This window comes from Lagopus muta, chromosome 10 (assembly GCF_023343835.1).
Source record: "Lagopus muta isolate bLagMut1 chromosome 10, bLagMut1 primary, whole genome shotgun sequence".
In the NCBI taxonomy this organism is placed as follows: domain Eukaryota; kingdom Metazoa; phylum Chordata; class Aves; order Galliformes; family Phasianidae; genus Lagopus; species Lagopus muta.
In genome coordinates, this window is record NC_064442.1 from 2,492,673 (window position 1) to 2,507,009 (window position 14,337).

The following is a 14,337-nucleotide window of genomic DNA, read 5'->3' on the forward strand; positions in this document are numbered from 1 at the left end:
AGCAGGATGGTGGGAGCAGTGCCTCCTTGATCCGTTTCTTTCTGGGGAGTCCTCAAAGGTGACGAGTTTGATTTGATACATCTGATGAGTTTAATTTGATCAGTAGAGCTTGTATGGAGAGGTTGGGAGCTAAGCCTCCCTGCTTCCTGCCAACCAGATGCCAACTGTCTTTGGAGAACGATGTTTTCTGGAGTGTGTCCGTGAGTTTGGTGATGGTCCAGTGATAGCAAGGTGGGATCTGCAGGTTCTGACTCCTCTTTGAAAGCTGCCATCAGTTTCATGCTCAGCATTACCATCCTCCACATCACTGTCCTGTCCCTTGCTTGTGTTTCTGCGTGCTTCTGGGTAGGGATGCATTTCCCAACCATATTTAGGATCTTTTGTGGTGCAGGTGGAGGAGACAGGGACTCGTTTCAGGCACAGAACTGCTGTGGGATGGAGCAGCTGCTCCTTGTGGACCCCACAAGGGTAAGCCACAGCTCTCAGACACCCTGGGGTGTCAGAAGGGATCTCATTACTTCACTTTCACTTCACCTGGTCTCAGAGCCTAGCTCCTGTTGTCTGCAGAGCTCTGACACACATGCATCTATATGCAGACATCCTACAGGCCCTGCTTTGCAATGGGCTCAGCCCTGGGGTGGCAGCCGTCGCAGTGGAGGAGCAGAAAGGAGCTAACAGGCATTGGCGCTTGTGCCGAAACGCAATCTGCATCTCACCGAGAGGAATCACGGCCAACATCAGAACGCAGCCACTGCACAGCGTGGCCGACGTGCCTCGGCTGTGAACTTTCTCTTTGAGGTGGTAATGGTCTGGCCAGCAGCCAGGAGCGGCAGCCGCGAACGGAAAAGGGAACTTCCAGAGATAAGCTATTTTCAGCCGCCGGGGCTCCTCGCTGCGAATAAATAGAAAGGAAAAAAAAAGGACAAGCTCTACGTCCGCGGTCATGTGTGCCGCTTTCGTGGATTTGGCCTATTTTCTGAAGAATGGCTGTAATTCAGCTTGAATTTCACTGGATGGCTGCCAGAAAAATAGGAAGCTGTTGCTATTGCCAAGGAGCGAACAGGAATTCATGTAAGTAACGCAGTCACAGGGAAGAGATGACAGCTGACGGCTTCGCCGCTGCTCGGAGGAAAGCAAGCCGTGGAGGAAGTTGTATTTTCTCGATATCACAGCAGCTCAGTCCTTTCTAAATCTTATCGTTATCACCTTCAGTCTGGATCAGGTAGCACCCTTACACAATGGCATTGCTTGCCACCAGGGATGGGAGCAGAACATGTTGGAAAATCGTACCCTCAAGAGAAATTGGGTGTTAAAATGAATGGAAAGGAGTGTTAGGGCAGTGCTTTGTGATGCTAACTCTGTGCCTTTTGCTCTGCGTCTGCATTTGGTCCTTTGGCCCCTGGTCCTTCCTCTGCACAGAGGATGCTGAATGATCCCATGCAGTGCTGTGAGGTGGCTCCTCTGCATCCAGCCATGGGAATACATCCAGGGCGATTCATTTTCCACTTTGAATCACTTCTTTAGTCAGCATGTGCACCATTCCTACCTCCACTTCATTACTTATAAAAAAAAAAAAAGAAAAGAGGACGTTTGTTCTGCTCAACGCAGTGTATGGGAGTGGTGAAAGAAGCAATGTATGGAGGGATTTACAGCTCATTTTTCTTGGACAGAGAGACCGCTGTGCAGGTTGCTCCCTTTGGAAGGAAGGGATCTGCTCTCAACCTGCAGAAGCTTTGCTCCATGTCTTTGTGCAGCTCTTCTCCTTGGTCTGGCCCTGACGTTTGCAAGCCTGACATGTCTGGGGGTCCTACAGCCAAGAGCAGCCCATGTTGTGTAGAAGTCCCTACAACCCTGCAGCAGGAGGGGAAATGCAGAGTGAAATAGCGGCGCCGGGGCTGGTTGCTGTCGGCCTGATAAAAATGGCACCTTGCCCAAGTCTCCTATAAATCACAGGTTCCATTCGGAAAGGAGTTTTCTGTGGTAATTAATGAGCCGGTATAAAGACATTAAATGGAGAATGTGCGGTGATAGAAAGGCTTGTCATTCGCCGTGCCATCTTCCCCCCTGTGAATAACCAGGAGGGAACAAAGGCCAAACTCCTTATAGACTGAAGTGCGCTATCTGTGATAGCTGGGAACGAGGCAATTCTCTGAAAATAACAAAGGCGCACTGAAATACATTAGTAAACTAATTACAAGAGAGCTGGTAAAAACAGATGCTGAAAATTTAAAGCTATTATTGGAATGATGGCTAGCAGAAAAATGGGGGCTGACAACAAAAAATTAAGAAATGCATCTCATTTAAAATTCATTAGCCTGTAAATCAGGCTGGCTCCCAGTCTGCGAGTGGGGCCAATGGCATTTCCGTGGGCAGCGCTGATGGGATGCTTCCTGTCCTTCACCTTTCTGAATTCCACTGTATCCCCTGGAGCTACTGAAATGATTTTAAGCCCAAAAAGGTAGCACAGCTGTAGGGTTTGCAGTGCTATGTGTGCAACCCAGCCAGGAGCTCTGAGTGGGGACATACTGACATGGAGATGTTCCTACGGGGGTATTGCAATGGGGCAGGAGAGCGCCTGGCACTGTTCTGCTCTTCTGTGCAATGTTGGGATGGCTCACAGACTCTCTGGGCTGCTAAAAGCGGGAGTGTTTGTCTGTGCTTGCTGTCAGGAGCACTTGGCTGCAAACAAGATGCTCCGCAGCCAAAAATGGCTGTGCAGGAGCTTGCTCTTGTACCATCCCCATCAACATTTGGGAGCGGGCTGAAAAACATGATTGTGCAACAAATGACAGTGGTAACCATGTAATTCGCCTTAATTGTCTGCATCGGAGTGGGAAAACCATAATGGAAGCTGGTGGGGCTGCCACGTGTTGCTTCCTGCAGCCTCCTGCAGTCTGTAGGGCAACGTGCCCTCCATCTCCTTGGTATTTCAGTGGGATAACACATAGATATTTTGCAAAGAGCAAATGTGCTTTGGAGAAAGCCTGGCAGATGGTGAGATGTTGGAGTGGCACAGGGCACAGTGAGTTGTGGGTGCAACAGGAGGCACGCTGCAATGCTGGACCTACTTGGGGTGCAGGAGCCTCCTGCAGTGCTGGGGTTTGCTGTACTTGAGAAATCCCCTTACAGACACACAGGAGCCTTTTGTGGTTCATCACTGCCATCACCCTTGGTGCCGGCATGCTGTGACGCTGACAGATAACCTCTTCCTGAACTGCAGAATCGCAGGCCCCATATGCAGCCCTCCTGAGCAAATTAAGAGTTGTTTATGACATTTAATACTCCTCCCTCCCTCCAGCAGCAGGGCAGCAGGACCACAGGTTTGGCGTCACAAATGGTCGCCTCAGGATACACTAAATGCTGTCACGAGCCAGAGAGCAATTTCATCTTGAAAAATTACTGCAATAGCACTGCATGATAAAGGTCTCTCCCAATCTTTCTGTTTCTCCTCCAGAAACTTCCCTCCCTGAAACCAATTTTAGAGTGCTGAAGGCACTGGTTATTACTTGATTCCCCTGTGCAAGGACAGGGTGCAGGAAGGCAAATGGCCACATGGGGTGCACGTGGTGGGATGTGCTGGAGAGGGAGGGAGGCCTTCGGTCCCTGAGATTGCCCAGATGCATCTTTTGGAGTGATTTATATATGGAGTTGCCTCTTGGTAGGGATGGACCTTGGGTTTGGGCTGTGATTGTGGGTGTCACTTTGTGCCCATCTACTCTATAACAAGGTAGGTGGGTTGTAGGAGAGGTTAGAGGATGCAGAGCCTTGGCTGCTTGTTGGGTTTCAGAGGGAGCTTTGCAATGGCACCGTGGGCGTTGGGCATCGAGGATGCTCCATGTGCAATCCAGAGGGTGTCACTGAGCTTGCAGATGTTGCCAAAGCCTCACTCCTCCTTCAGTTGGTGCTTAGCAGAGATTTACCATCTCAATGCAATTGAGATGTATCTGAATGGAATTGCATCTACAGCAACTTGCCTCCTGGTGGACTGGAGTCGGGCAGATAGTTTTTTCCCCGTCTTGCAAAAGTATCTGTTGCATGTTGCCTCTTGTGGGCAGCTGCTGCTAGGCATTAACTCTGCGTTCTCCCTTTCATCCCTGTCCCAGGGGCTTAAGGCAGGGAAGAAAAGCCAGGTGGGAACTTTATCCTTCAGCCAGAGGAGTGTGACCAATGGGAGCACCGCCCAACCTCGTTTAAATTATTGCACTCAGCTCTGTTTGAGGTTGACAGTGTGTGACAGCAGCAAACAGGAGCTCCCAGAATGCAGGGAAGGCAGAGAGCCTGCACCAGCTTGGGGAGGAAAGGACAGCAGCAGGCAGAGAGCGTTTGGTGCAGAGGCTGTGAGCAAAGTGTGACCCTCCTTCCACCTGCCCGGCACAGAGAGCAAGATGGGCTTCCCCTTCTTTCCTACCCCCATGCATTTTGGGTTCTCTTCCAAGAGCTAAACTCCAAAATGTCTTCCTTGACTCCTAAGTCTTGCTGCCTGTTTTCTTTTGGGATCTGAGGCCCAGCACGGACAATAGAGATTGAGGATTTCGGCGCTCTGATTAGCGGGCAGGGGCAGAGGGGATTTTCGCTGTGCTGGGAGCAGTACAGCTGCTCTTGAAGATTTCTTTCCCTTTCCAAAGCTGAGAGAAAGGCGATTTTTCTCACCGCCGCTCCTCCTGGAGAATTAAACAGCCAAATGGGCGGCGCTGCCATTCACGCTTCGCTATGCACAAAGCGGCTGACGCTCAGCGCTGGGCGCCGGCCTCGCACAATGGCATCATTAGACACGCAGGGCAGCTCTGCAGCTGGAGCTGCCACCGGGCTGAGGTGGTGTCAGCTTTTTTTGTACATAAATGCATCTTTTATTTTAAAAAGCATGGGGAAAGAAGATGCAGCGTCTTGTCTTAAAGATTGAGGAAGCAGTCTGGCAGTGGGAAGGTGACTTAGGCTGGGAGAAAGTGGAAGAAGCTCTTCTCTCTCCGCTTGTATTGGAAAAGGAGGTGGTGGAGTCGCCGTCCCTGGAGGTGTTCAAGAGCCATGGAGATGTGGTGGCTGGGGACATGGTCAGTGGGCATGGGGGGGTGGGTTGGGCTTGGGAATCTGAGAGTTCTGTTCCAACCTCAACGAGTCTGTGGTTTGAGGCAGGTGCCTTGTTGTGGTGCCAACCAGGACAGGTATTTAATGAGCCTCAGCCATACCAAGGGTTGGTTCTGCTGCAGCTGAGCCTGATCTGAGACCAGTTCAGGACTGTGTTGAACTGGTATGGTGGGCTGTGGTGATTTAAAAACAACCCTGACTTCTGCTGGCCCAAAGGGAAATTCAGTTTAATTAGGAAGTTGGAAATATTGGTATGAAAATCAGCAGCCTTACCAGCACCAGGATAGAACTATGCCTGCCCGTGACTTGTTCTCACCATGTTCCTCTCAGGATTCATATTCCTCAGCTGTAATAGAGCTAACGAAGCCTGCCTTCCTCATCAGGAGCAGCTGGAAGCTCAGGTACTTCCTTGTTCCATGTACTGAATTAATTCAGAGGCATTTTAGCCACGTGTCTCCATTGGAAGAGGCTCAAATGTAATGGGTTGGTGACAGAAACGTGGAGAAAAGGTCTTTCCCTTGGGTTGCAATTCGTGGGCTCTCTAGCCTTGGTTTGGGATGTTCAGCATCTCCCCAGTATCCTTGGGCATCGCAGCCCTGGGTATTTGCTTCCCACAAGAAATTTAGAAGCAACAGGCAATGCAACTCCAGATCTAGGTGGGCTTCCCAATACTCTCCTAACCCCATGCTTGGCACCAAACCTTGTAAGTTTTCTTCCTACCCTTGTGTCTGTAGCTGATAATAATGTTTGCGTTTTAATGATTCTAGCAGGCCTGGGATTTACTTTGACATACCAAGTTAATGTTTTCTTCTTCTATATCAAATCTAGGTCAATCTCTGGCTTAGCAGTAATGCTGTGCTGAGCAAAAAAGGATTGGCCACTAATGGTTTCAATTTAGTTCTTCATGGAGTCAAGGAAATTTCATTTGATAGTTATTCTCAGTTTTATTCCATTGGCCTTTTCACGGGAGCTGATAGGCTGGGAGTGTGTTTGCTCTTTGATTAAAGGAGCCCCAGCGTGCTTGTTTGCCAGAACAAATCCCTTGTGAATATGGATGAGGATGAGAGCTGTTGCTCACCTGTGTGATGCTGTGGCTTTGGAGCGGTGTCTGTAGGACATGCACTGGGATGAGGGCTGCTCTTTGGGGAACCAACTCCATTTTGACAGAGGTCCTCCAAGATTAAAAGAATGGAAGAGTAACTCCTTTGCCTCAGGCCTTAGACTTCCCAGGTGGGAATGTACACCTACATGAGTGGCACGGAGGGGCTGTTAAAGCCATTGGCACTGAGGAACACGGTTTGGTGGTTGTGGTGCTGATGGATTGAGTAAGTGGTTTTCTCCGGCCTTAGTGATTCTATGATTCTATTCTGTGATTCTGTTTCCCCATCTTCTGCAAGCCTTATTCTGTGGCATTTTGGTTTTTTATCTCTCTGCTTTGTGTCAGTCTCTGCGTACCATGGCTGAAGTCCAGGAGTGATGTGAGCAAAAGCACTGAGACACCATGGTTTGTAGCATCAGCGTGGAGTAGGGGCTGTGTGCAGGATTCAGGTCTGGCTTTACTGTTTGCTGGGTACCCTGTGCTCACCATGCATGGAACTGTGCTCCACAAGGAGGTGAAAGAGGGCAGATAAATGGGATACCTGATGACACTACAGAGGGCCCTGGGGCAGCACCAGTTCCTCCGTTGGCGCACGGATGGTGGAGACTGTGGGAGAGCGATGGGTAACATGGGCTGCTGGATTCCCCGTGTCTCCCTGCTTAGGGGCTTATATTAAGAGGGAATATTGTGATCGCATGTATTTACTTTTTAAATGATTATGGCCATTAGCAGAGAAATTAGATGCAGCTCCCTGGCTGCTGGCCAACCCCACCGGGCTGCCGTGCAGCTCCTCTCTGTGTGCTGGCAGCAGGAGTCTGCCGAAGGACAAGTGACAACCATGAGCAAGCACTTCGCTGCAGGAGTTTGTTTACAGTCACCTGGCACGTATGTAAGATTCTTGGGTGGCTCAGCAGAGATGGAGGCCCTCTGAGCAATGCCCAGCAAAGCAGCCGCGCTCCTGTTCTGCTCCTCTCTGCACACCTTGAGATTTATTGCTGGCTGAAAGCAGCATCCAGGCAGCCACCTGCATTTAAGTTTGGGTGCTGTTTTACAGGAGGTGCTGCGAAAGCCTTTGTCTTGTCAAGTGTAAATAAACTCGTAAACCTGTGTTAAAAATAGCATTTTGTAGCTCAGTGAATGAATTTTTAATGCATCTTCTGCAAACCAGCTGGTCTTGGCAAGGGTCACAGTGTTTCCTAGGCATTTAACATAAAACCGTGCTTCAAAGCCACATTATAGGGTCGTTGAAAAGTAATATTTTACTTAACATCCTCATAACTGAATTATTTATAACTTTCCATGTTTTATTCATGATAAATATTAATACTGGTGTCTTTAGGAGCGGAGGTTATTGCTGCAGTTTTACCTATAAGAGGTGATATTATTGAAATAAAGGAACGACAGTGAATTCTACAGCCAGCAGAGCGACGTCTGTGCTGGGGCTGTTCTCATTCACACCTCCTTCTTATCAGCCCTGTCAGCCACTGAAAAAACCTCAGTGCTGAGCATCTGTACATTTGTAACCAATTTTCCTGCAGGCATCTGAATCCCTGCTTTTTTTTGCTTTTTTTTCCTCTTTATTAACAACCTCTGTGTCATTCTCTTTAATTCTTGGATTCACAGTTCTTCATTCAAAGCTGAGGATTCATCGGCTTTGGTTGTGAGATGCTCACCCCAGCCTGAGCTCTCCTGCCTTGAGAATTCCCATTTGTTTCACTTTGGAAAGGGGTTGCCTGGGTTGGAGGCTGCTGTGCAAGACCCACCGGCTGCCTTTGGAGTCCTTCCCATGTGGCTGGGTGCTCTGGGACACAAGCAGTCTCATTTCCAGGCTGAACCTGTAGCAACTGGGTAAATTACCATTTGAGCATTGGGCTCTGCCCCGTGCCAGAGGGGCTATTTGCATTAGCTTCCATCTTGGGAAAGGGAAATAATCAGTGCCTGATCTTTTGCCTTGTGCTGATGTGTGCAGCCTGGCACGGGGCTGGGGGCCCCAACCCACTCCTGTATGGCTGAAAACCCCTCGAACCCCACGACCAGGTCAAGGTTTTGCTGTGCATCGTTGCAATCCTCTTAACAAATCTGCTGCGAGCCGTGGGTCGGGGAGCAGGGCGGGTTAATGCAACACATATTTAATGTATGATTGCTAATGGCCACCTCCCATCTGCCTGAGCCCAACTGGAGTTTGCAGATGAATGATTAAGCTGCCCTGACACATGGGCAGCTTGTTCCTTAGCAGAGGTACATTCATTATGCCTGACACATGTAACAGGGATGGGGCTTTCTGGCTGGTGTGATGGGGCTGGGGTGGTGGAGCAGAGGCTCTCTCTGAGTTTATTTTATATGATAATGTGAGCAATCTTCCTGCAGATGCAGCACTATCAATGAATCACGAGCTAAGTAACCACTGGGATGTTTATTAGCCTTGAATATGTTTATTGCGGAGTCAACAGGCAGCACCTTCCAATTAATTAATAGTAATAATTACTGTATTATTTATGTAGCTCTAACAACACGGCAGCGTCTTTCTGCACAATGGTTACAGCTGTGGCTGTGCTGCAGTGGGCAGGTCTGCATGCACCCTGTGTGGGCATGCTGGGGTCTGTCATTCGCTGTGGGGTGGTCTTGACATCACCAACGTTGGTGAGCGGGGCTGCTGAGCTCCTGGCAGCCTGTTATGTGTTGCCTGAAACCTGTTGCTCTGCAGTCTGGGAATGCTTGAAGGTAGAAGGTGCAGTGCGTCAGTTGGCTCGGTGTGCAGGTGTACAGCAAGAGTTGGCCACGAGGTAGGAGAAGAGGTTTCAAGCAGCCTGCTCTTCTGCCACGGCGGATGCAGGGCGATGCAGTTTGCCAGCTGTAGGAAATTGAGACATTTGTAGTTGATGTGCAGCTGTTGGTCATGGATCTCTTTTCACATGTGAATATTTTCGAGGCTCTGGCACTGCTGCCCAGAGAAGCTGTGGATGCCCCATCCTTGGAGATCCACAGGTTGGATGGGGTATTGGGCAGCCTGATCTGGTGGGGGTCAACCAGTCCATGGCAGGGATTGGAACTAGATGGTCTTTAAGGTCCATTCTAACCCAAGCCATTCTGTGATTCTATGATTTTTGTCTCTCTTTGTGTCTTCCAGCCATGTCTGACTTCCACATCCACCCTCAGAATGCAGTGGTGGAGGAAGGGGGTGTTGCAAGATTCCAGTGCCAGATTCATGGTCTCCCTGAGCCCGTCATCCTCTGGCAGAAGAACCGCATGCCGGTCAACACGGACAATGAAAGGTAGGGCATGTCCAAGCCACATAACACTATTCCACACCTGTGGAAACAGGTGACAGAGTTGTACTATGGCATGACTGATGCGGGCTGAGACTCTTATCTACCATTTCTGCCATGGAAAACTCTTTCAGTTCATGTTTTGAGTTGTCTGGGCACCTTCTGGCTAAAGACTGTCCAGAAATAGCTCGTGCTGTAGGTGTCCCTGTTTGTTGTAGGGGAATTGGGCTAGAGGACCTTTAAAGGCCCCTTCCAACTCAAATGATTCTGTGTTACAGGAGAGCTAGTTAAACCCTTTTAGCTGATTTTTCTGGGGCATAGGCTTACATTGCCCTCTCCTGAGAGGAGGCAGCCCTCCTCCAGGCTGACATTCCAGCATGGAGAGCCACCAGCAGTCCTAGCAGAGCTCAGAGCAACTCTGGCACCCCTCATCACTCTATGGCCCCGTTTTGTGCAACTCTTTCCAAGCTAGAATCATGATTTCTGGTCTTAAAGGTGTCTCCTGAACCTCTACAAGCACCAAGTTACACCACGGTGTTTTGTGGGTGGCAGCAGGGAAGCTCTGCAGAGCATCCCACAGTGCTGCTGTTTCCCCTGCAATCTTCCAGCAGAGAAACGCCAACCTCTCCCCTTCCCCCATGCTAGACCTGGGACGGCACGTCCTCACTTCCTGTGTTTGCCAGGCTGCTCCATTCGTGTCGGAAACATCCCTAAATCCCAACAGGTGGCAGGAAGTGCGTGCTCCACACCAGTGTTCCCAGCTGCAGCTGGAGGTCTTCATGACCGGCGGTGGGAGACAATCGGTCGCAGCACACCTCCATCACCAACTGATGGCTGTGTGTTGGGAATAGGCGAAACCAGGAAGCTGTAAATATTTTTCCTGAAAGCCTCTATTCTTGAAATGTCAGTCCTACTGCAGCGCGTGGTTGGGTTCTTTGGAGGCAGGAGAAAACATGAGGATTGGAACAATACCTGACCTTTTCAGTGCTACAGTGAACTTACAGTAGAAGGACCCAAGAGGCCCAACCCTGCAGTGGAAAACTGCAACTGTCAGGTTGTGTTTTTCTTGGTGTTTTTCATCTGAGCTTTTTTTAGCCTGGTACATGGTTGGTTTGTTAAATTTAATCTCCTCTGAAGGCTCCTCACTCAAACAAGCGCTAAACCAACTATGTAGCAGAGTAGGGCATCTGGTCTAAGGTAGCATCAGCAGGAGTGGAGGTGAAGAGTTGAGCCTGACACCTCGTGTACATCCTAGTGAGATGTTGCGGGATGGGTGGATGGGTGAAGTTGCTCATTGCCCCCTTTTTGAGCTCGAGGTTACTGATGTGGGGATAGCCAGACCTATGGCATGATCCAAATGTGATATGGGCTCTTTTTTTCCAAGACTGGGGAGGAAGAGGCAGACCACCACGAACTGCATTCATCCCACTACTTCTGTATGGGGCAGGGAGCTTGCCCAGGATGTGGCCTAGGAGCAGGTTTTCTATGTTTGGTGTCCTGATTTTGAACAGGCTTTTAATAGGAGTACATTTATAGGGAAGATTTTTATTGTTAGCTCAGTAGATTAATCTCTGACACCAGTGGTCCTAGGTGGTGAGGGTTGTTTCTCTAACTGAATTGAATTTCTGCATTAATCATGCTTGGCACAATTCTGCTTATAGACGCGTATATAAATTTGTATGCTGAGTCTTGCACTTGGAGGCTTTGAAGGCAGAATAATAGCTTTGGAATTGAATCTTCTAATGCTGTGGGCAGATTGTTAACAAAATGAAGGCTTCTTGTGGTATAATTCATCCAAAACAACGGGCATTTTAAAGTCCTGGAGAGATTGCAATCAACTTCAGGACGTGTAGAACTGATTGCTGTCAGGCTGTCACCGACACTGAGCCACACACGTGGAAGGTGGCACAGGGAGCAGGTTGCAGGCATTTAACCATATGCTGCCATAGAAGAAGATATTCTTCATCTTCCAGGCGGAAGTGGATTATTAACTCATCATAGTGTAATGACATACTACAGCCAATTTAAACACACAGTTGCCAAGCAACCTGTGATGTGTGTACACGTGTGTGTGTGTATATGCATGCATGCTCCAAATTAATCTGTTTTATATATACAAAATATTTACAGTTACATATATGCCTGCACAGTATCTATTTTAAAGACTCTTTTCCATGCATTTGAGGTTTTAAGGTTGCATGGGTTTGAGTCCTGCGTTGGGCCTGGAGCTGGGAGTGTGGAATGCACACTTCCCCTGGTGCTTGCTTGCAGTCGTTGTGCTTCAGCTGATGGGATGTAACACACATCAGCTGTGTTCACATGAGAACACACTTCCAAAGCTTTTCACAGGTAAGTAGGAGACACCTACTTTGTAGCCTTCCATCAGAATCCATCCTTTCCCAAGGATGCATCAGAAGATGAAAAAGGGATCCAACCTTCCTCCCTTGTGTGATGTCATGTCCTGCTTTCACATCGTGTCCTGCTTTGCAGGGTTCTGATTCAGCTTTTCCTCCTGCTGCAGGTACACGCTGCTTCCCAAGGGGGTCCTCCAGATTACAGGACTAAGAGCAGAAGACAGTGGGATTTTTCACTGTGTTGCCACCAATATTGCTAATGTGAAGTTCAGCCGGGAGGCCAGGCTCACTGTGTCAGGTCGGTACCAGCACACGCTATCCTGGCTGCCTTTCCTTCTTTTTCTACCTGTTGCTGTTCTAAACTGGAACCATTTAAGAGTGCTTCAGGCTGACAGCACTGAGAAGCATTCCTCTGTCAGGCAAAAGCACTTTCCTCGTTCAGGATTAGCCCATTTGCTAGCAGATAAATCTGTCTCTTAGCCTTCAAATTAATGCCAGTTTCTGGAGAGAGGGAGGACAGTGCAAACAAGGGTTAGAGCATCTTTACATTAAATAAATTCTTCTGGAAACGTGGAAGATTCATCATTTCCTTGTGAGACATGCCCACCCTGGAAGTAATTGCAGCACACACGGTGATCAATTATTTATCTAATAGGGGAATTATGTTCTGTAGGCTGTTAGTGTTACACTGCAACCAGAGTGAGCTAACCTTTCTTTTGGAAGATGAGAAGGAAAAACCCTGAGCTCCCCAGTCTGAATTTTGACTCAGCTCTCCATCCAGATTTGAAGCAATTGGCAGAAAACTGGTTTTTCACCTCTGAAAGCTCCAGCTGAAGGAATGACAGTGTCTAATGGTCCCTGCACAGAAAACACAGACCCAAGTCATATACTGTCTGCTTTTTTGTGTGCTGCTGGAAATACAATGCAATAGAACTACTGTGAATTCAAACCAAAGCAACTCCCATCCACATTTTGCATGTGCAGAAGTTCAGTCTGTTTAGGAGGCTACACAAACTGTGCCCTGGAAGTGATGAGCTTGAGTGTAGTTGAGGAAGAAGGAGGTTGCAAATACACTACCATGTTTCCATAGCTGTGTCGTACTCCACTGCCCTGCCAACTGCCCATCTTCCATTAGCCATTCCTGTGGGAGTCAAGCTGACCTCTTGGAGCCCTGTGGGGCAATTTCTAAACTTGATTTTTAGATTGCCTCCTTCTGCTTAGGAATGTCTTTGCTGGTCAGTCTTTTTAATTCGAAACGCTTTTAGCTTCAGAAGTCTCTGTTGGTGCTTCAGTAGCTGCTCCTGGCATGAGCAAGTGGAAAGTATTAAGTCAAATTATACAACCCAGCCTCAGTGGTGAATGACACCATTGTCTCTCTTCTTAGAAATCGCATGGCCTGCCTTCAGCTGCCTGGCCACTGGTCCTGCAGCGGGAGGTTTACACCTGCACCAAGTGTCAGATGAGCCCCTACAGACTGTAAAAAAGCAGTGTGTGTGAAATGGGGAGAAGCTGAGGAGTGAGTGATGCTGTGTATGTCAGCTCTTGTGGAGAAACAAATCAGGTTAGCCGGTTCTGAAAGACCTGGGAGCTTTTGATGCCTGTTCTCTTGGTCTCTGTGAACAGTAACTGCATGGAGGGGGAAAAGTACAGTAAATTATCGATGCATTGAAGTTCTTTGTGTCAATTTTCTGGTCTGAGCTATTGTTTCTTGTAAGACAGAAAGCTGTTAGCTGTTGTCGTCTTACCATCCCTCATTGCAAATGGATATTTTCCAGGTTTCCTGTCTATGCGATGTTTGTGGTTTCTCTTTTCCTTACAGCACTCAGATGATGAATACGGGCTCAGCATTTAAGTGTCTGCTGAAGGGCTTGGGCTGTGCTTCAATTACTGCATGTGAGCAGCGCAGCTGTAACTGCACCCTTGCATGCTCTGAGCCTGCTGAAAACACACTGCAGTGGGTTAAATCTCAAAGAAACAGGTTTGTGTGCTCCGGGTGTTTGCAAAGAGGAGGATGGCTGCTGCAGGGGAGGAAGCAGCCTGCTTGCAGCCCATCCCTTCCTCTTGCCCACAGCCCTGCCTTGCAGCCTTGCTGATTGATTATTTTCAAGTGCCTGCTTAGCGGAGCTGCTCCCCAGGGGCTGCCTGCCTCTCGGCGCTGACACCTTTTCAGCATGAGCTGCATCTCTCTCTGCTGCCATCCTTTTGATCGAGATCTAACGGCCCGTGCCGTCACTGCCGAAGTGTCTGTCACTCCAACAGAGCTGGGGACCTCCCCATCCTCTGCAATTGTTGCTGGAGGAGTCCCTGCAGACCGCAAGCATCAATGGAGGCTTTTTCCCTTTCAGAAGAAATCCCCCTCACGTTGCCTTGAACATCGAGGATGCGAATCCCTCACTGTGTCGCTCCTTCCCCCCTGCACGTTGGCTGGAGGAGGAAACCTCCTCCCTGATGGCCAGGGTGGCGACTGTCCCCTCTGGGGAGCTTTTGGAGCTGGCAGTGGCGGAAGCATCAGTCCCAGAGATGGTCACGATCTGAC

The 14,337-nt window shown here is 49.0% G+C and overlaps 1 protein-coding gene across 1 annotated transcript in view; it reads left to right on the plus strand.

Moving 5' to 3' along the window:
- The window catches only part of IGDCC3 (immunoglobulin superfamily DCC subclass member 3), an 87,992-nt gene that overhangs the window by 39,088 nt on the left and 34,567 nt on the right, over positions 1-14,337 (plus strand). Inside the window, exons 3-4 of the mRNA XM_048955944.1 lie at positions 9,309-9,453; positions 11,969-12,099. Of these exons, the coding sequence (XP_048811901.1) occupies positions 9,309-9,453; positions 11,969-12,099 (276 nt within the window). The remainder of the gene's footprint in view (positions 1-9,308; positions 9,454-11,968; positions 12,100-14,337) is intronic.